General features: G+C 52.8%; 1 protein-coding gene across 2 annotated transcripts; it reads left to right on the top strand.

Moving 5' to 3' along the window:
• Positions 1-514: 514 nt before the first annotated feature.
• Positions 515-22425, top strand: EDN3 (endothelin 3). 2 transcript variants are annotated; one of them, XM_041733561.1, is made up of 5 exons: positions 515-1119; positions 1703-1991; positions 17232-17405; positions 18431-18508; positions 20803-22425. In XM_041733561.1, the coding sequence occupies exons 1-5, from the start codon at positions 1068-1070 to the stop codon at positions 20837-20839; spliced, it is 630 nt and encodes a 209-aa protein (XP_041589495.1). In that variant the 5' UTR covers positions 515-1067; the 3' UTR covers positions 20840-22425. The 2 variants fall into 2 exon arrangements, with proteins under 2 accessions (XP_041589495.1, XP_041589494.1); XM_041733560.1 differs by having other exon boundaries at positions 20799-22425.
• Positions 22426-22755: the final 330 nt, after the last annotated feature.

The following is a 22755-nucleotide window of genomic DNA, read 5'->3' as shown; positions in this document are numbered from 1 at the left end:
GGCGGGGCTCTGAGGCTTTCCAGGTATTCTCAGAGGTCAGCAGTCCAGGGCCAAATCATTTGTTCATTCATCCGCTCACCCACAAATCTTCCTGGAGTGCTTCCTGCGTGCCCAGGCACCATTCACAGCTCAGATGGTATTGGTCACCACAAAATAAGGCAACCCTTGTCTTCTGTGCTGCTCAGGGCAGAGGACAAGACTCAGGTGAGCCTCCACACATCACAGTTGGACACTTGGAAAGCCTTGAAGGGAACGGGGCCGGGGGAGAGACTTACTGAAGCCCCTCTTCTGTGCAGGGGGCCCAGACCGCCAACCTGCTTCTGGCTTGACTTTGCTCCCCTGCCACTGCCCACACCCACTGGCTCTGAGCTCCTGGGAGAGGCAGGGAGACACTGCCCGTGCCCGTGAGTCACGAGTGTAAAGTACGCCCAGGGCCTTGGCAGGACGGTCTGTGCAAGGGCAAGGTGTCATTAGGCGAACATTGAGAAATGTTGCTTTCCCATGGCCCCTGAGATAAAAGCCCGCAGCCTCCCGAAGCAGCCTGTTACCGCTGGCGTGGCTGTGGGTGGGAGCTGCAGGTCCAGGGGCAGCGAGGCGGCCGCGTGAGAGTGGGAGCGCGCGTGTGCGTGTGCACACGTGTGCATGAGTGTGAGTGTGCGCGCGCCTGGCCTCGGCACGGCCGCCCCCGCCCTCGCCCTCGGCGCCCACCGCGCCCGCCGCCCCCGCGCGCCGCCCCCGCTCCCCCCCAGCGCGGGGAGGCGACCCCCGGCGCGCCCCGGGTTCAAAGGCCCCGCGCGGCGGCCCCAGCCCCTCCGGGGGGCGGGGAGCGAGGGGGTGGTGCGGGCGCCAGAAAAGCCCGAGCCCACAGCCGGCCCGCGCAGGGATGGGCAGCGCGCGCTCAAGAGTGTGACCGCGGCCGGGACGCAGCGAGCGAGCGCCGGGCTCCGACCCCGCAGCCGCAGCCGCAGCCGCAGCCGGAGGGCGAGGCCGCTGGGCCGGCCCGGAGCCTTCTCTCGGCCACAGGCGTCCGCGCTCCCGGCCCGGTGCCCCGCGCCCCACCGGGGTTCATGGAGCCGGGGCTGTGGCTCCTCTTCGGGCTCACGGTGACCTCCGCCGCAGGTAAGCGGGCGGGCGGGGCGGCGCACACAAAAGGACCCGGGCCGGGGGCGCGGGGAAGGATGGATGCGTCTTGGGAGCAGCGCGGCCCGGGCTCGCCACCCCCGGAGGCGCCTGGGGGCGGGCCGAGGGGCCGGCGGGAGCGCGACTGCCGGGGGGCTCCGGAGGCTGCAGCCCACCGGCAAGCCAGGGATGCTGCCCGCCCTGGTGGCCGCGGTGAAGGTTTCAGACAGTTGGGAGCTTTTCAAAAAAGTTTGCCAGCTCTTCCGAAACCGTGCGAAAATGATCGCGAAGTTTTCAACGGGGGCGAGTACCTTGCAGACTTTGCAGAAAGTGAAAATAGCTCGCAGGCTTTCCACCAAGTATGCACGTAACTTGTAAACTCTTGGAAAACTGTGCAGATTTTTCAGAATGTGTGGCAGAGCTTGCAGATGTTACAGAAAGTGCAACTGGCCCGCAAACTTTGCAGAAAGTTTGGTTGTCCCCTCCCCCCCCGGGTTTTTGGGTAAGGTGGTGGTGGTGTGTGTGTGGGGGGGGGGGTCTGCACACCCAGGAGCTCAGGAGCCTCTCAATCTGCCTCCTGCAGGATTGGTACCTTGCCCCCAGCCTGGGGACGCTGGCAAAAGCGGCGTGCCCGGGACCCCCCCTACAGCCAGATCTGAGGGGGACATCCAGGAGCCTGTGGCCATGACCACAGTGCAAGGTCCAAGTCCCAGAAGCCCCGAGCAGGAGCAAGAACCAGGTCGGTATGGGGAGCAGGCATCCAAGGGGGGTCCTGTGCACCACCGCGCGAGGCGCTGTACCTGCTTCACATACAAGGACAAGGAGTGTGTCTACTATTGCCACCTGGACATCATCTGGATCAACACTCCTGAGTGAGTCAGCCTAGCCCTGGGTGGTGGGAAGTGATTGGGAGGGCCGGCCCACATCTTCGCTCCTGGAGGTCCTCATCCCACCCCTGCCAGGTCAGCCCGGAGCCAACCCTGGCACAGCCTCCAGCTCTTGCTGGGGCCTCCTGCCAGCTCAGGCCTGGTCTGCAGGTCAGGGGTGTGGCTCCCAGCCCCTCTGAGGGCCTGGCCTGGGAGAAACCCAATCTCAGAGTTTCTGATCCGGTGGAAGGGGGAGCCCTCCCTCTGAGACAAATGAGCTGGCCAGAGGGATTAGACACCTGAGAAGTCCTTCTTGGATGGAGGAAAGTTATCTCCTGCCCCAGGGGCTGAATGGGCCCCCTGCCCTCGACCCTACCAGGCTTCAAGGAGTTTCAAATTCCTTGAAAGCAGCCTGCTCTCCAAAGAGTGCAGGGGTGGGCTTGGCAGGGCCTGGTGGAACCTTCCCAGGAAATGTGAAGTCCCACAGGGTACCAGGCTCCTATCCTCCCAGGGCTGGAGTGCTGACTGGTCCTGCCACCGGGCTGACCCCTGTCACCCATGTTGCCCACTGCCGCCCACTGCCACCTGATTGCCACAGACGGTCTCTCCTCCTCCCTTCCAGCCCCTGAGAACTCTTACTGTGGGACCAAGGCCAGTGCCACCTGGAGTCCTGGGGTCTGCCTCGCTGTAAAGTCAACCTTCTTCCAATACCATGGGGTCGAGAGCGCTTGGTGGTGGGAGGATTTGACAGTGTCCCCCATTCACTTACTCCATCTGGGAACCTTCCTCTGCAGAAACATCACCTTACAAACAGGAAAGAGGGCTTGACCTTGCTCTGGTTACCTGCCTTCTGGGCTTTGCTATCCTGAACTCTAAAATCTGGGACTTGGACCAGATGTCTCCATGTTCCATTTCCCAGGTGTTCCTGGGACCTCGTGGGACTCCTGCTGGTGCCCTACTAGGGATTCTTATGGAGGAGCTTTCCCTAGGAATGGCAGCTTTGCTGTTATGTTTGGAGCCACCTTGATTCATGTCCCCATGGCTTCCTTCACCTTCAAACCTCTGAGCACAGTGGGTGACAGCTTTGACAGGCTCCCTTACCCACCTTGTTTCATGAACACCTGCAGAATGAGGGGCCAAGGAGGGTATCCCTGAAGGGTCAAGTAGCTTTCAGACCAGGTGACAGCATCTCGAAGCGCATCTGGGATAGATTTGGAAAGTGACCCAATTACACCAGAATGGCAGACAGGGCTGGCTTCACTAAACCACCTTGACACTTGCTCAGGGTCCAGGCTCAGAGGGACTCATGCTCAGTTTAACACTATCCTGGAATTCTTAACTCTTTTTGAACCAGAGGCTCCAGTTTGCATGTCCACGCAGAGTCAGCCCAGGGCCAAGAGGATGCAGCCTCACCTTTGTGAGGAAGAAGAGTGTGATGTGCAGTGGGGGTGGGGCTCCTTCTATTCTCAGATAATGCCCAGAGTCTCCTCTTCTTGCAGCCTCCATCACCCTGACACCTGTCCTTTCTGATTCCTACCCCCCTGGCCTTGTGGTCTGACCAAACTATCTTCTCAGAATCCAGGATGCAGGGATTGAGTCTCACCTTTGCTAGAGTCCCAAGGTGTCAATGCAGAAGGAGAAAGGAAAGCCAACTGAATTAGGGGCGGGGGGCTGGGGCAGAGGAGAGAAGAGAGGAGGAAGGAGAGGGTTTGGAGTCTACTTCCATACTCTGCTTGTTGCCAGGCTCCTGGCACCAGCTGGAGGACTGACTGCTTGCCATGTGCCTGAGAGGCTCAGCAAATGCCCTCTGATCTGTTGAAGCCCTAGCTCGTAATTCCAAGTTGTCTTATATGAATCCACGGACCTTTGACTTTTTCTAGGGCAGCCAACTTGCTGACATCCCCCTCACAGTTAGATTGACCTCCTCCCCTCCTTCCTGACCCTGATTCATTGTAGACACTAGGAAAGAAGGATTAAATATGGTGTTGAGAGTTCTGTGTGCAACAAAAATGACAACAGCCAGATGAACATTTTGAAGTTAGACAAGCAAAATAGTTTTTATAAGGAAGGTTTTTCCAGATGCTCTTTCTCTTTTCTTCCTCCCTCCCACCCCCTGCCCCATGGTTGCCTCCCTCCTTCCCTTTCTTCCTTTCCTTCCAAAACTCGATAGATTCATAGACAGATCCATTTGCTATCTTTAAACATCTTGGACAAGATTGTAATGTGAGAAAATGGGCTCTAGGGACGGAGAATGTGGGCCTTTGGAGAAATGGCAGGATGAAACATCGCTGAATTGGGCTGAAAGTGGAGAGTAACGAGCTCTTTTCTGGGTTCCCGTCTGTTTCCCTACCCACTCCCTGTTGCAGACCCTCCTGGTCTGTGGAGACTTCTCGAGCGTGTAATGTGCATCCAGGCCCTGCCGCTGGCCTGGATAGACCCCACAGTCCTCCTCTGCCTGGGAAGGACACCTGCAGGGTTGCAGGTCACTTGCACTGCATGTAAGGACCTGCAAGCTGCAGGTGGGACATGCAAAGTACTGCCGAGACTCTTTATGCATCTTCTGTGGAAGGTCAATATCCAGTGAGGGCCTGAGAGACCAGGGACTCCTGAAGTGTCTTGTGGGTGTAAGAGCTGAGGTCACTGGCTCTCTCTCACCCCCCTACGTGCTTACTTCTTCCAGACCTCAGCTTGGTCAGCCGTCTCTGCACACATCCCGTGTTCAATAATGCTGGTTGGCTTTTGGTTAAGCCCTGCTGCCTGGAGGTTCGTCCTTTTCCTCAGTGTCACTGAGGTTCTGATCTGCATGCTTTCTCTCAGGAATGAGGCTTCTTGTTCCAGAGTGTGTGGATGCTAACCAGAGGCCCATACAGCCCGGCAGACACATGTGGGAAAGTGCATTTTTTGAGGGGTGTTGCCCGTAACTTCTGCTGTAGCCTCCAGGAAGTCTGTGGCCCCAAAGAGGAACCAAATGTGTCTTGGACGGCTTGCACTTCCTAGGCCTGTGGAGGCGGCTGAGGCCACAGCTGGTCCGTGGCACCGTGTGGGTTTCATGACTTTCTTTAGCCATGTTAGGGAGCTCTCCCTCTCCCCCACAAGCAATCCCACCACTGCCAACAAAAACAGAAACAAAACTCCAAATCAGAGAAACACAACCCATCTTATGATTGTGGAGAGTTTGCCAAGAATAAGATAACTAGGGAGAAGTAGTGAACAAGTAGTCCACGTGCTTACATGCTTGTACACCTGGGGCTGTTCGCCATGATGCTTGAACACCAGGAGTGTCCTAGGACACAGTGTGGGATTGTATTAGTCGGGTTCTCCGGAGAGACAGAACTCACAGGATGGCGTATGTGTGCATGTGTGTGTGCAGACATGCCTGTATAAATATGCACACACATGTACACATACAGCAGGTGATGTTGCAGCCTCAACTCTGGAGGCAGAACTCCTCCCTCTTCAGGCACCACCGGGTTTTTCCATGAAAGCCTTTGACTGATTAGACAAGGCCCATCCACCTCCTGGAGGATAATCTGCTTTACCCTAAGTCTACTGATTTAAATGTTAATCACATCTAAAAAAAAAACAAACAAACAAACAAAAAAACTTCTCAGCAACGTCTAGATTGGCATTTGACCAAATATTTGGCTCTGGTGGCCCAGCTAAATTGACACATAAAATTAATCCCTCTCTTCCCACCACCATCCACCTGGCTGGGGAGTGAGCCATCCATCAAATGGCCGGTGGAGCTGCAGGATACCCAGCAAGGAGCTCCTCTGTGTTCCTTCCACTTTGTTCCGGGAACTGAGAGAACCTGCCATCTGCTAATCCAGCCAAGCACATAATGAGGGAGAGGCATTGTGTACTGTGATGGTGACCATGTTTTCCAAACAAAACTCCAAGCCATGTGATCTCATGACCAGGAGGAATGTATTTATGAAAAGAATGGTGTGCATGTTTGGGGTCTCAACTGTGGTGGAAAATCTAGACTCTATAACCCCTACTCGTGAGAAGGCGCCAGACCCAGGCACTCTGCTCTGTGTCCTGGCTGACTAGCTGTGTCACCTGGGTGTGTGGGGCCTTCTCTCAATGTCCCCTGGGTGAGACTCCAATGCCAGTCTGACTCTGGGATAGTGATCTCACAAGATGACCAACCTGCCACCCTGGCTTCTTCAAAGCATGCCTCACTGACTCAGTCCAGCAAGAATGACATTTGTTTTGGGTTCTTTTACTCCCCAAAGAAGTAGAGTAAAAAAAGAAAAGAAGAAAAGAAAAGAAAAGGGTAATTAAAAAAACATTGAAACTTGTATTTTAATGTATTTTGCCACAAAAGGCAGCAATACCACAGATTCATCTCTGCCCCTGTCTTATTCAAGAAAGTCATGTTCACATTTCCAAGAAGAGGCATTCCAAATGTTAGAACGTTCCAGTGAAATGGATGGATCCAGAACCCCAGCCTCCTGCTGATGCAAGGCCAGCTGTCTCCCCTCTGTGTGATTCCCCCGACCCATGACCCATGCTGGAGATGCAGCTGTTCAGGCATGGAGACAAACTCTTCCTGGCCCTCTTGATAATCACAGTGCTGAGGAGGAGGAGGAGGAGGAGGAGGAGGAGGAGGAGGAGGAGGAGGAGGAGGATGGCCAACGTTGACACAGAATGAGGATGTGTGAGGAGGACACCAGAAAGGAGATGGGACATGGAATCTATGAACACTCAATATAGTGAAGACATGACCATCAGGATAGCTGTGCCACCTGGGGACTGTAAACCCTGTTGGGGGTGGTGGCCATGGCCCATCCTGCCTGCCGTACCCCATTCTGTGGTTGGAGGGTGCCAGTGAGTACAAGGTTCTTTCTCTGGCACAGTGGAGGTCACCTCCATGGACCATCCATCCTGGGTCTTGCCCCAGCTCCTGAGTCGGAGCTGCACTGAGCGAGCTGCACCCTCGATGGCCAGGTAGGCGGTCTATTAGCATTCCATTAGAATAAGGTGTATGGACCTGGGGTAAAGGTGTGCCTGGCTGCCTCTGCTGCCGATAAGTAGCCTGATAAGGACGCTGGCCAAAGGTTGTTCCAGGCTCAGTGAGACTTGGTCCCGCCCTTTCTACCTCTCCTGTTTTCTATTGCTTCCCTCTACCCTGGGCAAATCACTGGAATGTTTGGGGCTTGGTGTCCTCTGGAGGCGCTGACCAGAGGCTCCCTCCGTTAGTGGGGCGGTGTGAGCGGCCACTGGGCTCTGGCCTTTCGGGATGATTTCACTGATGAGTTTAGAACCGGTTTGTTAAGTGCCTCCTGGTGAAGTCCTGGTGAGGGGTCTGTCTACATGCTCCTGTGCTCCCCGGAGCAAACATGGAGCCTTGGGGTTTGTGGACAGAGGACCCTGCCCAGGGCCTGGAAGGCACCACCGGGAAGCGATTCCTGGAGACACTCTGCACACTGGTTTACAGAGAACCACTCTTGGTGCGCCAGTGAGCAGGACCCGTGAGAGAAGCTGCTGTTGGCCAGACTGGACGTGAGTTTGGACGTGGGGTTCTGACCCATGATGGTTTTGCTTGACTTTGTATGAGTTTGTCTCCCCGTGTAACCATTTCTGCATCCTTTGAAATCTCGTAAATGTTTAGATCCTGGTTTTGAGTCCAAGTTGTGTATCTCTGAGGAGGCAAGATAGGTCTTTAGAAGTAGAGGGCCCTGGGGCTAAGTCTCAGTTTGTGGAAGAGGCTGGTGCACACCAGACAAGCCCACCATAGGGGTCACAGAGACTGAGATCCCCCTTCTGTGCCCCAGGGGAGGTGTGAGCAGGCTAAGGTGGTGGGAGCAGAGATGGGGTAGGCCTAAACACCGCCGAACCCCACGACGAGGGAGTGACTTGAGGCGAGGGGCAATTTGCTTTGTAGCAAGAAGGTTTGGAACGAAGGGCTTGACCTGGTGTGACCCTGGGGGGAGAATTTGGGTTTCTGCTAGATGAAAGGGACCTCACAGCTGGGAACTTGGCCTTAAATCTGAAGGCAGGTGAAAGGCTCTGACATCTCTGGTGTGGTTTATTCCTGCAAGAATTTAAAACAAAGGAAGCTGGGAGCAAACAGCGCTTTCCTCCAGGAGGCCCTGCGGCTGTGCTGGAGGCCAGCCCCACTCTCTGCTCCAGCGCCCTGGCTGGCCCCGACCCCCAGCACCTCCACGCACCTTTCATACCTCTAGGCAGCCCTGGGAAGGAAAGCACTGCTTAGCCTGCCACATTGAGGAGGTGGCCGGCTCTCATTCTGTGTCTTGTTTCTGATAGAAACAAAGTTCCTTCGAATTGAATGTGCACATACTTTCCCCTACGTGGGATAGGAGCCTGTCTTACTGCGAAGGAAGAGCTGCTCGTCCAGACACAGTTTGGGGTGCGTCTAAACCCCTGTGTCCCCAGCAAGTGCGGCTCAAATGGACTGACAGCAGAAAAGGGTATCCAGTTGCCCTTCTCAGCTGCGCCAGCTGGGAGCCTTGGGACGCCAGAGCTTTTGGAGAACTTGTCTGAAGGCTGAGAGGCATAGGCCTTCTCTTCTTTTACAGCCTGCTCAGGGCTGACTTAGCAGGATGACTCAGTGGCCAGTAAGCCCTGTGTCCTGGCCCAGTAACGTCAAAAATGAAACAGATTCATTTCGGGAGGCCATAAGAGGCAAGGAAGCCCAAAGTGACAATGGCACAAATGGCCCTGTTCTGCCTATGACTTGGGAAGTGTACAAGTTCTGCCAAAAGTCGGAAGCAGGTCAGCGAGAAATCAGAGATGTGTGTATCTTTCCTGGACTGTTTTCCATGGGTTTCTTGCAGGGTGGAGGCTGGGGTGAGGCCAGGGACACACTCCCTCAAGGGTGGTCTTCAGGGATGTGCCCAAGAGTCTGTAGTAAACATAAATGGGATATTAAGGCAATGTTTAAAAAAAATTAAAGCAGAAAGTTCATCATTAACAAAATACCAACATTTGTAGTATATGATCCCACACCATGCATGCCTGGCTTGCCTCCCTCACCTTGCCCGGATCCCAACATTGGGTTCTCGTTTGGGGGTAAAGCCTGTATCCCTGCAGGGACTCAACTATTGTTAGTTTGAGGCGAGTGACCAATGCATCAGAGCTCCCTGAAGGACACGACCCAAGGACACAAACAACTAGATTAGGAGGAAAAGCAGTCTTTGTTACAGTCGCGCTGGCGAGTGGGTCTTTGTTCAGTAGCATTTTCCAGCCTTACAGTGAAATCTCTTCAAAATTAGCAAGGGTGTCTTCTCTGGCTTACTGTGGATTATTTAAAGGATGTATGATGGTGTCTGTATTTTCTTTTTTTATCCTCCTGCAAATACCGCCACCCCCCATCCTTAAAAAAAGTACCTGCTCCTTATTTTACCGCCACTCTTTCCACGGCTGGGAACTATTTTGAGCCACATCTGTCTGCAGCTTTGCATAAACTTCTAATGAGGCCGTGCCAGACAGACATAGAATTGCCTACATTCGACCTGGAATCCGTTAGGGTCACGGGGGGCTGGGGGAGAAACTCCAGCCTTCCCCCCATGCACGCATTTGGGCCGCGCCAGATGGAGGGAAACCAGCTAATCTGTAGGATTTCGTAGACGCTTTCATTCCCCACATAGTGGTGGCGTTTGTTTCCCTAACTTCCTTTTTGAGCCGTAGCTCCTGGCGATCTCACACCACACTGCAAGCAAGGAGCTTTTTTCTGTTCCTCTTTCCTTTGACCCCTCGTGCCTCCGTGTCTCCTTTAGTGGGCGTGTGGCGGTGTTTTCGGGAGGGATATGCCTGTGTTCTAGGGAGCTGGTGGCCTGAAAAGGCCAACAGACTCTGAAAAAGTCTGTGGCTTTGGCGTTATTTTTAAGCTTGTTTATATGGTAGTGGGACATAACAGTATAGGCGGAAGCGTTACATGTACAGGTGTTGAGCCCTGGAGCCTCTTGGCTTAGGGGGCAGGGACCCCGCATTTAGCTGTGGTTTTATTATTGGAGTGAAGCATCATGCCAGCTCCGGCAGCCATGCTGTTTGGAGACCGAGGGACGCAGGTGTTGGAGAGTCTCTAGGTAGAACGTGGAGCTGGATGGACATTTCAGAGACCCAGTGGCCCTTTCCTTTCTCAGGCCCGGAGGGAAGGTGGTCACTGGGGACCCTCACCGAGCTAGTGTTCTGTTTGGACCAGAAATGCGGGTCTTCCTAGTGAAGCCACTCGTGTCACTTCTGGTGTCTCGATCATTTGTGCAACCTGGTTTCTCCCTCATGCCAGTGGTGTGGCCGGCAGGAGCTTCCAGTACCTCCCTCTCCATCTCGAGATGTCTTGTCTCTGGGAAAAAACCCTCTAAGGTGGGCCAGTTGAGGGCAACAGTAGAAATCCAAGAAATCAGCCAAGAAACCAGTACATGTGGGAGATGGGATGTGGGCCAGAAGTAACAGGTAATTTAGACCTCACTCCTTCCTTCCCTCATTCATACAACACACAGTGATTGCTGAGATACTGAGGTATTTCTGAGCACGGCTCTGAGCCATACACTGCCTCCACTGCCCTGGGTGCAGAAGGGAACAAGGCAGAAAGGGTCAGTGGCTCCAGGGGGAAAGGTCTGGTGTTGCCAACCCCAGGGGACAAGAAGCAAGCCACAGTACATTAGAGTTGTGGAATCGACCCTCATTCTTGGCTCTGATTGGTGGGGGTCAATGCTCAACAGACTCTGAACATGCCTATGATTCCAGTGATATTCCCAAACAGTTCAGTCCTGGATGAACCCAAACGTCCCCCCTCCCCAGCCTTTGGTAGGGTAGCATCCTAAAAAAAACAAAAAAAATTAACTGCCAACACACAACACATTGCTCACTTTTGATGTTTTCAAATACTGTAGGCTCACTGGCTGTTTGGGGGGCTGCAGGAGGAGGACTTTCCACACGGGCTGGTGGTGGGGCAGGCAATCTCTGTCTTGGGGTCTTCCAACTTTAAGACGCGAGGATCTTCTGCAGTGGAGGCAAAGCTACAAATTGCCAATTCACTTTACATTGTTTGTGAGCACAGGGCCTCTGTAGTCGTCTTTAGAACCAGAAAGCATGTGTGTGTTTTCTGCTTGTATAACAAGGTCGCTGAGGAGCTGTATTTCCTGGCCTGTTTTCTTTCCTGGAGACTGGAAGGGCCCCCTGTGGGTTGTCTGGCATGAGGCCTGGCCCGCAGCAGACTTGCACAAGCGTTTGAGGAGTGGACAAGGACTAGTTCGCTGGAGGGTGAACCTTCTGAGGTGGTCAGCCGACAGTCTGGGGCTGGGCTCTGAGCATCTTGAAACGGAGGAGAGTGAGTGGTATGCTTGCTCTCACCTGCCCAAAGGACAATAGGAGCCAAAGCAAACATTTTATAGGAGAAAGGACTGGGAAGAAAGGACTCCAGCCAGCTTGGTTTGCTGGGTTTTGTCCTGATTTTGAACCCACTCTTTTGTGTTTTGTGGCAATGAAGAAAATCTCTGCTTGTCCCCAGCAACTGGGGACTCTCTGGGTCTTCCTATTAAATCTGAGAGATCATGGTCACTTCCGTCTCAAGAAAATGAGTTCTGGATCAGCTAGCCATCGCTGGTCACAAGCCATGGAAAACCTAGTCTAGCTAACATGATGCCAGAGATGTTTGTGGAGAGGACACAGACAGGAAGAAGCAGTGCCAGCAGTGGGAGAGGGACTGGGACCAAGGGCCCCCAGGGCACAGACGCATGGACACCGCAGGGCGGGGAGCAGCTCCAGGGTACTTTCGGAGATTGAGTTGCCCTCATCAGGCGTCTTGGGAGAGACAGGGTCTCATGTGCCCAAGTGTGGTCACCTTATGAATCCTTAGACAGGGGCAGGTGAGGGACATTGACGGAGGGTCTCACGGAGACCTCACACAGTGGGGAGGGATCACCCACCCCCACCCCAGGAAAGAGAAGCGCTTGGATTCCGGGAGATGAGGCAGCCAAGCTTGGCCTTGGGCTCTAGAGAATTCCGGGCTATCAAGTCCTCTGACAGGGGTGTTCCCATCTCCTCACCTTTGTGCTTAGCAGGTACTCTGGGTGCTCGTGGAAGTGAATGGCCACATCCTGTAGTGAGTGAGCCTCCTGTCGTGTGAGTCAGAGCAGAGCACTTACCTAGCGCCTCTTTCTGGCTAAGGTGACCGAGGCAGGGAGTGAAGGTGAGCCACACTTTCTTCCTTGCCCAAGAGGAAAATTCTTAGCCTGGATGAGCTGGTCAGTGATGCCTGCTGCTGAAGGAGCAGACTTTTTAATAAAGTCTGAAATGGAGCCGTTGTTGGAGAGCATGCTGGGCTTGAGAAGTTCTCAGGGGAGCGGTCACAGGTATCCAATGGCTGCAGGTGCTGGCCTGCCAGTGGGTGGTCGTTCGTGTCCCAGTCCGGGGGCGGGGCGGGTCTGCGGATCACGCCCTCTGTTCGGTAAGGCCCCAGGGCCACAGGTGAAACTGCCTTTGCTTCCCATTTCAGCAGGGGAGTGTGAACAAAGGGAATAGGTCATCAAGTTGACTTTCTGACCAAAATGAGACAATCTATTTTTTGCGGAGATGCTCAGAGGGAACACGGACTTTTAAAATTGTGAGCAACTGTAGTTATAAAAATTATATCAGGTCCTGATTTTGTCACTCTGTCCTATGACCTGTGTGGCTTTGCTCTATGAGACAAGCCGCCAGACTGGGTGGTCGGGTCAACTCAGATGCCCCCTGAAGGTCAGGCAGAGAATAAAAGTGAGCAAAGCAGGGAAGGTATAGAAGCACGGGAGTGGCAGGGACTGGGGCAGAATGGAGCCTTTCTGCCCCATCTCTGACTTTGTGGCTCAGCTCCAGACGATCATTGTCATGGTGGAGAGCGGGGTTGGCGTTAGTATAGCTTCTAGTTATTCAGGAGAAGCTGAGAGTTGGGATATTCATGTAAAATTTTCAAATTAAAAGAAAAAAACCAACCATCTGTTGATTGGTTGAAACCCATAAAATGCTAATTTGCTAACCCTTATAGTAGATGAAAGCTGTGTGGGTATGTAGGGTCACTTGTCTGTCTTGTTCATCGATGATCCCCCTGAGTGTCATCTAGTGCCTGCGCATCAAAAAACATTCGGCAGATATTTGTTGAATGCCTCTCAATGGAAGGAAGTAAAAACCGAGTTTTCAATGACAGTCTCATAACTTTCCTCAGAAATTAGATTTTGACCAATGAGTCTCCTTTTGGCTGGCCTTGGTGAATGTCTGTATCTCTCCTTTAAACTTCAGGGATAGCCACCAGTTTCCTGACCAGAAAGATGGAGGTCACTAATTCATTTATGAAAAGGCAACACTGAACTTAAAAACAAAATCTAAAAAAACAAAAACAAAAACAAAAGCCAACTTTCCTTATTTAAAAACTTCTTGCTGAGAGAAATCAAGTGCTTTCAGTGCGATATACGGATGAAGAATGAATATGGGGGATTTGGAAGTTTAATATTTAATAACATTTATATATGACATTTGGGAAAAGCGGTAAATAAGGAACACTGTGATAAATAAGACTCTGGCATCACCATCGCTGATCAATAATGAATGTACGTAGGTTGAGGGACAATTTATTACACAGAGACACATAACGCTAGACGTCGCATATGTAGGTATGCTGGAAGACTGTTTTGTTTTGTCTAAGAGCATTTGGATTGATCTTCTCATCTGCTTCTCTTTTGTATGGAGCTCTGTGTTACAACTGAAACATGAGCAGATGGAAGAGCTGCCTACTTTTTACAAAGAATCGCATTCTCCAAGCCCTCCTGTTCAATAGTAGCTACACCAGTTGGTTGGAGAGTATGCTGATCAAAGGTTCTCAGCCAATTGGACTTCATTTTCATGGTTCCACCATTAGGTCCTTCCAACTCACTGTTGAAGAAACATTAAAACATGAGAAAGGGCACCAAGACAAATGAAGTCCAAGTGCTTCTTAGATGGGCCGTGCAGATGGACAGAGCAGACAGGAGGAAGCGTGGCAGAGAATGGCATTGTTGTGCCATATGGCACTCTGACTCCTTTATTACTTGGTCACACATCTCAAGTGCAGGCCAAGTAGGTGGGATTTTTCTGCCTGATGACAACTCACTTGAATTCCCAGACCACATAAGCAACAACAAGAGCTATCATTAATTTACTGGTCGCCCTTTGCTAACTATTTTACATGCAGTGAGGCGCATCAGTCTGGCCAACAGCCCTTTTGTTGATCAGAAAGCTGTCGAGAGGGTGGAGTGACCATCACATAAGGGCTTGACAACCCAATAATGGAATCACCAACTAACCTTTCTCTGTGCTCTGTGTACCTTGCACATACCTGTTATATATTGGCTTGTAATGTTTCCTCCACCTGGTTTCATACCCCAGGAATAGGACATGAATCCTGAAGACCTTTCTATATCCCCATCACACTTAGACTAATGCTAGAGACATATATATGTATACGTATATGTATATATGTATGATATGCTCGGCAAATGTTGGAGATTTCTTTGTAATGAATTTTGTGGCTGTTGAACTTTACAGGTTAGAAAGAATCCAGTCTTACCAGACTAGATTATCTCACAATTACTACCAGCTCCTCAGTCAACAGTCTTCATTGGCTCAGTCTCATGCTGGGTCCATGGCAGGTACAAAAGAAGAAGACTAGCCTTCTACTCTTGAGGAGCTTATGATCCGCATTTAAGTCTAAACAGTGTAGTCCCCTGTCCTGGACTGTGTGGGTTCAACGGCTATGTCTGACCTTCCTCTGGCCATGTCTCCCACTCCATGGGATTAAAGCCCCTTCTAGAACGTGCTCCAGGTAATCGGGATCCTGGAATCCTTTACCCAAATGTCCCCAAGCCCACTCCCAGGGCCTGTGCAAGTAGGTATGTTCCAGAGTCTGACACCAAGGGATAGGACAGGGCTCCAGGCACATCTCCTAAAGCCCTCAGGGTGGCCAAGGGGTGGATGAGGCCCCCTTGGTGTAGGACAGAGTAGGGTGGAAGAGAGGGTGCCAAACCTCCTTGGAATGGCCACATTGCAACACTCCAAGGAGACCCAAGATTCTAAATTCAAGGTTGGACTTCCAAGGTGTTTTAAAGCTATATTTGTTCAGGTAGAAAGATAGAACTGTCTTATTTAAGAGCTTATCAGATTGATTTAAAAACTTTGAACCACTGTGTTCGCTTTGGCAGCACATATACTAAAAACGTTGACCCATGGAAGATGGGCCTCCATTGGACCTGGAGCCTTACTAGAGGTTGGCTCTTCTGTGGTCTCGGGCACCTTCTAAACCTTCCAGTTGCTCAGCTTCTCTCCTTCCCCCAACCCCGGCAGAAGTCAGCCCATGGGAGACCACACTTCCACACTTGGATGCCCAGGGCTTGTAGCAGGGGTTTTTCATCCTTCCTGTGGGGAAGAGGACAGGACGGGGTGCTGTGTCTCTCTGTAAAGTAAACACTCTTTGAAAATCACGAGGGTTCATTTGCATACGAGCTCTTTGCACTTGGCTGCTGAGAAAGCCTTCGCATTTCTCTATTAACAAATACCTCGTTGCCTCCGTTTCCTTAGTTAAAACACTCTGGAGTGTTTTCATTGAAGTCGAGTGGCTCTGCACACACAAATGCACAATCAGCTGACAGCAATTTCAAAATTGTAGGTCTTGCTGTTGATGGAAAAATGGGAGCTTGGTTATTCCTGTGTGTAGTTTTCACCAAGAAATGGGCACTGGGTTTAATGTCAATGCTTTGAGGTCTAATGCAGCCCAGTTACTGGACAAATACACCTTTAGCCAAATCCTGCCTTATAGCAGTGTCTGTATATGTCTTGTCCCCATGTGCCCGCCCCTGGCCCTGTTCCTGAGAAGAAATGGGGTGTCAGCACATGTTCAGCTCAGAACAGGACCAGACCCTGCTTACTTTCCCCATCTTGGGGGCACAGACTGTTCAACTCCAGGCCTTCCTCAAGGGCAGGAGGAGCCCACCTTCTACCAATCGGGTAGGAACCCACCACAATGCAGAGCATGAGAAAGGAAATGGGGTTGCGATGCCCCTTGTTCTGGCCTCCAACCCAGCAAGGGGAAGTTGGTTCAGAGCATCAGGTCACGGAGAGTTGCCCCCTCCACTGCCACTCGGCCCCCACCACCCTGAAAGGGCTCCATAGTGTGTGTTTCGAATTAAAGTAAATCCAATTTTATTTTATTTTGAAAACGCAGAAAGGATGTCAGAATCCCCTTTGAGGCGGATGATTGGTGATACTCCATGGGGCTCACAGAAACCAAGGTGGTTTATCTTGGAAAACCAGGCCCTATTGGAACAGTAACTTTTGGCCACAGAATTTCCTCTGGTAATTAGCAATTTGTCCCCCAGTCCTGTTCAATAGTGCTAATGAATTAAGTATATGCTTTTAACTTTTTCCACCACACTGCCTCCTGGCAGTCTTCTTCCTTCTCTGGAGAGTGATGGTTTGGATGCACATGAGCATAAGAAAGAGACAAATGTTAATGGTTCCAAATGACACCATCACCCTCCTCCCCGCTCCAACCATTAATGAGATTGGTAAACAGCTTTAGACTTTTTAATAAGACTTTTTAAATAAGTCTTTTCCCAAGGCCAGTTCTGTCCTTGGCTGTGTCTTACAGGGCGCAGGGGGTCCTCTGATGTTTGTGTTTTCTAAGAAACGGCGGCGGTGGGGCCAGGACGCATCTGTAATTGCATTTGTGTATTCCCGTCAGAGCAGACGGCGAGGCGAGGCGACGTGCACACAGAAGACACTGGGCCTCCGGCTGACAGGGCGCGGCCGGCGGGCCTTAGGCTGGGGGCTGGGTAGGCCTCTTCCTGGTATGGAGGGCAGACCCAGGCATGGGGCACCAGCATGTGGGTCATCTGGCTGTCCTTGCACAGGGCTCGGGAACAGGGAGACACCCTAGAACTGCCCAGAAGGGGGCACCCTGGACGTGTGAGAGGTGGGCCCAGGGCAGTGCCCACCTTTCCTCCCCCACAGCCCTCCACCTCTCTGGCCCCTCGGCTCCAGGGCACTTTGGGGTGCTTGGGGAAAACAGGGCTTAAAATTGCCTGCAGAGGCTTCCTAAGGCCCAAAGCCTGGGGGAGCATGTGGACACCAGTTCTGGAAGTGTGGCTGCACCCCATCACTCCTGCGGCGGCCAGGGTCTCCCAGCCACGGCCAGCTCCGTGGAGATGCCCCCTAAGTGGGGAGGCCGGGTGGGCTTGTCCACATGCAGCCCTGACGCTGCTCTGTCCTTTGCAGACGGACTGTGCCCTATGGACTGTCCAACTACAGGGGGAGCTTCCGCGGCAGGAGGTCCACGGGGCTGTTCCCGCAGAGGCCACAGCCCTCCAAGTGGACACAGCGCTGCGCTTGTGTGCAGAGCCAGGACAGCGCCTGCTTGCACTTCTGCACCCACACCCTGGCTGTCAGCAGGTATGACGCTCATCTCCCGGCAGATCTGCAGCCCGGCAGTCTGCTGTGTGGGGCGTGGGCAGGGGTGCAGGGTGTGGGGTGGGGCACGGGGTCTGGTGGGGCTTGGCAGGCCCTGGCTGCTGTGGTCCTGCAGGCCTCCCCGCAGCACCTATGCGCCCTCAGCTCCAGGAGGGTAGGTGGGCGCTGCGTGCAGCAAGGAGCAAGTCTCCTTGCTGCCTTTCAGAATGGAGCCCACAACATGGCCACGGCTGTGTCTGGTCTCCAGACACACTTCTGGACGGCCCAGCACTTTGCCAAAATTTGAATAAGTTGCCAACATTTAAAAATTGAAGAATTACCCACCCCTGCCAAATGTGTATTTTTAGCTCCTTCGAAAACGGCAAATGGGACCATCTGGTCTTATGGGGCCCCACGTCCCCTCCTGGACAGTAGAGGCTGGAACCGAGGGGGGTGCCACTCACATCTGAGGGAGACATGCTGCATGCGTTCACCTGCGTTACCTGTCATCTTACTTTGGGGACCCCAGGGGCCCTTGAGTTTGAGAGCCTACTCTGGCTGCTGAAGCCTCCTCTGGCTACTGAAGAGAAGCCTACTCTGTAGCCTACTCTGGCTGCTGAAGAGAAGTTTGTGAGTCTGTGCAGACCTGAATAAATGAGCAGACCCCAATTTGGAAGACCCCTCTCCGGGCTTGACCCAGAGAGGCCATTCACATTGGCATTCACTCAACGGGCAGGTGCCGTGGTGGTCAGGGACCCAGGACTGCTGTTGGAAACCCCAGTGCCAACCTCATTTTCTTCTTGGCTTCCTAACATCTGATGAATAACTGAGGAACAAGTTGACATTGTGCTTTGGTCGAAATCCACCCACTGTGTGCTCAACCCTAGGAAACCGTGCCTGAGACGTGGTCCTTGGGGAATGCTGCTAATGTGCTCGTGGGTGGGGAAGAGGAAGTCCTAGTTTGACACTGAAAAACCAGCCACATGGAAATGCAGGTTGATTCATTAAAACCAGCTCTCTCCCCACAGGAATTCAAGGACAGCAACAAATCCTGACAAAGAGGAAGAGCCAGCCAGCCGTGGCAACGGGGGGCTGCGTCCAACGAGGTGAAACTTCCTTCTGAGGCATCACACCCTTGGGGACACGGAGGATGTGAGGGTGGCATGTGGTCTGAGAGGTCAGCCGGCGGGAGTCCTGGCATGCATGGGACGCTGCATCACAGGGGACTGGGCGTTGGGTAGATTGTCTCTGGGGACAAAGCAGGCTGAGGCTAGGACAGTCACTGTCATTGCCCTTCCCCTGGCCAGTTGACCCCTTGCATCCCTTGTAGCTTTAGAGCAGTGACACCCGGCTCTGCATTTTGCTGGGCTCAGACACAGCTAGCTGGCCACTGCTGCTTAGAGACCACCCGACCCCACCCCACCCCCGGCTCATCTACCTGGGCCCAGATGTCATTTTTTCTGGAAGCAACATGTGGTCGTTCCACAAAAAAAAGAAATCATTTATTCTTTTCAGCAGCTGATTCTGGACAGAAGTGAATTATAGCAGCTTGGCTTGGCAGCGAGCCCCCCATGTCCCCCCACTGGTGTTATTTTTTTTAACCCGCTTGTCTTTTTTGTAGGAGAGATTCTGAGGGTTTCCTGCAGCCAAACTGGGTTTATTTGTCATTCTATCAATCAGAAATTGTTATTAATGGCTCGCCTACACATCTGCAATGGGATGGTAATTTATGTCCATAATAATAGCCTGGAGGTGGCTTGGGTCCCTACAGGGACTGATCAAGGGAAGATTAAACCGTGCTCAGTATACAGGAGGCTTTCCAAATTGGTGGCAGTGGCTTCTAGGCATCCAGAGAGATCCATCAGCATCCATAATACAAACGGAGAGGAGGGGGCGGGTGAGGCGGCCGAGAGAGGCCCCAGGAGAGCACGAGCCAGGCTCCAGCTGGTCCCTGCCTTGCCTTTTTGGTCTTTCTCCTTTTTCTCTCTTCTCGCCCCAAACCCACACTCCTCTCAGCGAGGGCGGGATGTGATTAAACCCATCCATCCTTTGCATCATTTATTCATCCACTCATGCATTCATTCAGCAAAGATGCGTCATGCACCTGCGTCGCGCTGGGCACTGTTCTAGAAGTCGGGGACACAACGGGGAAAAGGCGTTAGGTCGGTCTTTGCAGAATTTAAACAGAGGGAAAGCTGACAGCAGACAGATGCAGTCGTCCCCTGATCCACGGCCTGTGGTGGACACCTGGGACCACGGGCACCATCGAGCTCTGTCTGGACTGTGTTTTCTCCTCCACGGACACACCTATGGGAAAGTTTGATTTATAAATTAGGCACAGAAAGGAGTGACAATAACCCATAATCAACTAGAAGAAGCATCACAATCTACTGTAATAAAAGTTACATGAATGTGGTCTCTCTGTGTCTCTCAAAACATCTTGGTCTGTACTCACCCTCCTGGTGATGAGGGGACACAATAAAATACTGCGTGAAGCGATGAGTGAGCTGGATACGCAGGCCTGTGACACAGTGTGAGGCCACTAGGGACCTTCTGACACTGGGTCAGAAGCAGGGACGTCTGCTTCTGGGCCATAACTGAAACCACATGTAAGAGGGGGCCCCTGTGCATACAACGGTAGAGTGAGATGCACGAAGGAGAACGGGAGGGCAGGGTCAGGATAGGACGTGCAGGCGGTGGTTGCTGTTGGGGACTGGGTGGATAGGGTGGTCTCGCTGAACAGGTGTCCTTGGCTTTGGGACCTGCAGGAAGTTAGGGTGTGAGGCAGAGGGCTGAAGAAGGGGAGGAGATTTCAGGCAGGGAGAACAATAAGGGCAAAGGACTTATTGTGGTAGGACTGTGCTGGGTACGTCCAAGGCAGGCAAGAGAGCTCTGCACAGAAAAAGCATGAGGCTGCTTTCACTGTCGCTGCTGTTACTGTTCCGTCCATTGTCCGAAGGACGAGGAAGGTAGCACAGGTGTCCCTTCGGGGCCTGGAAAGGTTGTCCTTCCAGGTCTTTACAATTCACATAAAGCTCCTGTAGGAACTTTATTTGGGAAGAAAAGTCTTTTTCTTATAAGTCGTGGCCCCTACCTTCTTGCGAGACTCAAGTGAGTTATTTCTAGTCTCCCGTTCTCAGAGTGGAAGCTGCCCCCATCCCGAGCTTGCGATAATCAAAGATGTGACCAGGCTGCGGGGCAGCTCCCAGCAGCCGCGTCTGGTCTGCCCCGTGTGACTTATTCACACCTTCCGAAATTGCCCAGAGGCGCCAGGGTGAGAAGGCTCAGCTTGAAGCAGGGAATGGGGCTGGGGAGGGAGCGGGGGAGTCACCTTTTTCCGGTGGGAAGAACCCTGCGGCATAACATCCCCGTTTGTCTTGCGCCCCTTTCTCCAAGTCAGGTTGAAGCCAAGGACAGATGGAGGGAGCAGGCCCTAGACCTCCAGCACCAAACGCTTGCCCGGCAGCGCCCCCCGGCCTCCCTGGCACCCTGCTGGCCTCTCTGCTGTGTCAGGAACCCCTGCTGAAGCAGGCCTACAGCACCCCATCTCGGGGTCCCTCAGGCCCTGCTCCTTCCCGCTTCCCGTTCCCACCTTCCAGAGGACAAGAATCAGTTGGGCCCCAGGGTGGGCGGCAGCGAGAAAAACCCACCCGGAGGGTCACTTAACAATCCACCCCGACCCCAAGAATGCCCCGTTCCCGACGCCCCGGTTTCTCTAATGGGTAAAATGATCCCAGATGTGCCCCGGAGCCTGACGCCCACGGCTCGGGTTTCAGGCAGGAAATTGTTTCTGGAGCGGCTCGGCCCGGTGGAAAGCCACTGGCTGGCTGTCGGCTTCTCCTGGAGAATACTTGGGTCCAAGCTCACATTGCAAATGCGAACACGTGTCCCCGTGTAACGGACGGAGCGGGAGCACGGGCACGCGACATCCGCGTCCCTACACACGACGGGCACGCGGTGTGAGTGCTGAGGGCGCCCGCCGGCGATTCTGGAAGCCGATCGTAGCTACAGGGGAGTTGAGGACTTTGAAGCTTCTAGGATGTCGACAGGGATTTTCAGCTGTGCGTGGCTCCCACTGGAAGAATGTCACCTGAAAAAGAGAGAGAAAAAGAGAAAAAAGAAACCTTGATGGTTGTGCCCAGGAAAGGAGTAAGTGAGAATCCGTGGGCCTTGAACCCGGGGCAGGTGGCTGGGAGCCTGTGCCCGTTCGGGGACTGGCTTTCTGTGGTCGTCGTGGACAGTGAGGCCAGGGGACCCCAGGCCTTGTTCCTGCAGTAAAGGCAGCCAGCTGCAGCTCCAGGCTATTTGGGCGAATATTTGCTTTCATGAATAAATGTGGATCTTTGGGGAATGGCTTCAAAATAAGCCACAAATGCAAACTCTTTGTAAATTATGTAAATTCCTATTTATCTATATAATTGGCAATCACTGGGGATTGTAATGCCCAGCAGTTCACGATCTGTTTCAGCTGTGCTTTTACGGCCAGCGCGAGATTATGGTGCATATCTGACGGAGCAAAGCCGTGGTGGCCCCGTCACCGCTGGGGACAGGCCACCTCCCTGAGACCCCCTTGCCCCCCGCCCCCCCGCTGGCAGAGAGGCGAGAACCCGCATTTGAGGCATGCCCGGGTCACCACGCAGAGAAATTTGAGGTGGTGGGTGACCGAGCGTTGGCCTTGACCAAATGTTAAGTTATTATAGGTCTAAAAGTGAGGATCGACCACGAGGAAACCAAAGGGGCTGGTTTGCTGGCAGGATTGTGTACAGTTTAGAGAAGCAATTATTTATTGTGAGACTTGACTTCTTTACTTCAACTCCTTTATGTGGACCTGTTAAAAGTAAAGCCGCTGCGCATAGATTTCAAGTTGTGTTCTGGATCCAAACTCCCATTCCTTAGAGCTTGAATCACATTTTTAAAACGCACATGCAGTGTTTGGCTCTGTGGCAAGATGGTGTCTTGGAGAGAAGTTCATTCGTTGTGCTAACACTCAGAAAATACTGTCAAATGCATAATAAAAAAAAATCTAGAAGTTTGCTCTGATTTGTGGGTTTTTCTCGCCGGTGTTATATGCATGGTTACACGTCGACTTTTCATGGACCTCTGGAGAGGATGGAGGGAGTTATAGTCCAGGAAGTAGAATCCATCCAAAGTCAATTATGGAGGGAGGCAAACGTGGGGCTGCTTGAATTTTGAGGAAGGAGCGGGATTTGGGGACCTTCTGAGGAAGATAAACAATTCAAGAGTTGGAAAGAGAGAAATCTGGGAAGAGAGAAATCTCTGGCTCCTTCCCCTGGCACTGTCCCACTCACCTTGGTGGCACCACAGGGCACAGAAGTGCTAGAGCAGGAGTCCT

This window comes from Vulpes lagopus, chromosome 18 (assembly GCF_018345385.1).
Source record: "Vulpes lagopus strain Blue_001 chromosome 18, ASM1834538v1, whole genome shotgun sequence".
In the NCBI taxonomy this organism is placed as follows: domain Eukaryota; kingdom Metazoa; phylum Chordata; class Mammalia; order Carnivora; family Canidae; genus Vulpes; species Vulpes lagopus.
The sequence above is the reverse complement of the archived record's forward strand: the minus strand, read 5'-3'. Positions and strand labels throughout refer to the sequence as shown.

Bases quoted from the DNA above. Each gene is read 5' to 3' on its own strand.
- EDN3 (XM_041733560.1), top strand. From the start codon at position 1,068: ATGGAGCCGGGGCTGTGGCTCCTCTTCGGGCTCACGGTGACCTCCGCC. The intron at 17,406-18,430 runs GTATGACGCTCA...CTCTCCCCACAG, and splicing joins CACACCCTGGCTGTCAGCAG to GAATTCAAGGACAGCAACAA. The intron at 18,509-20,798 runs GTGAAACTTCCT...CCTTTCTCCAAG, and splicing joins GGGGGGCTGCGTCCAACGAG to TCAGGTTGAAGCCAAGGACA.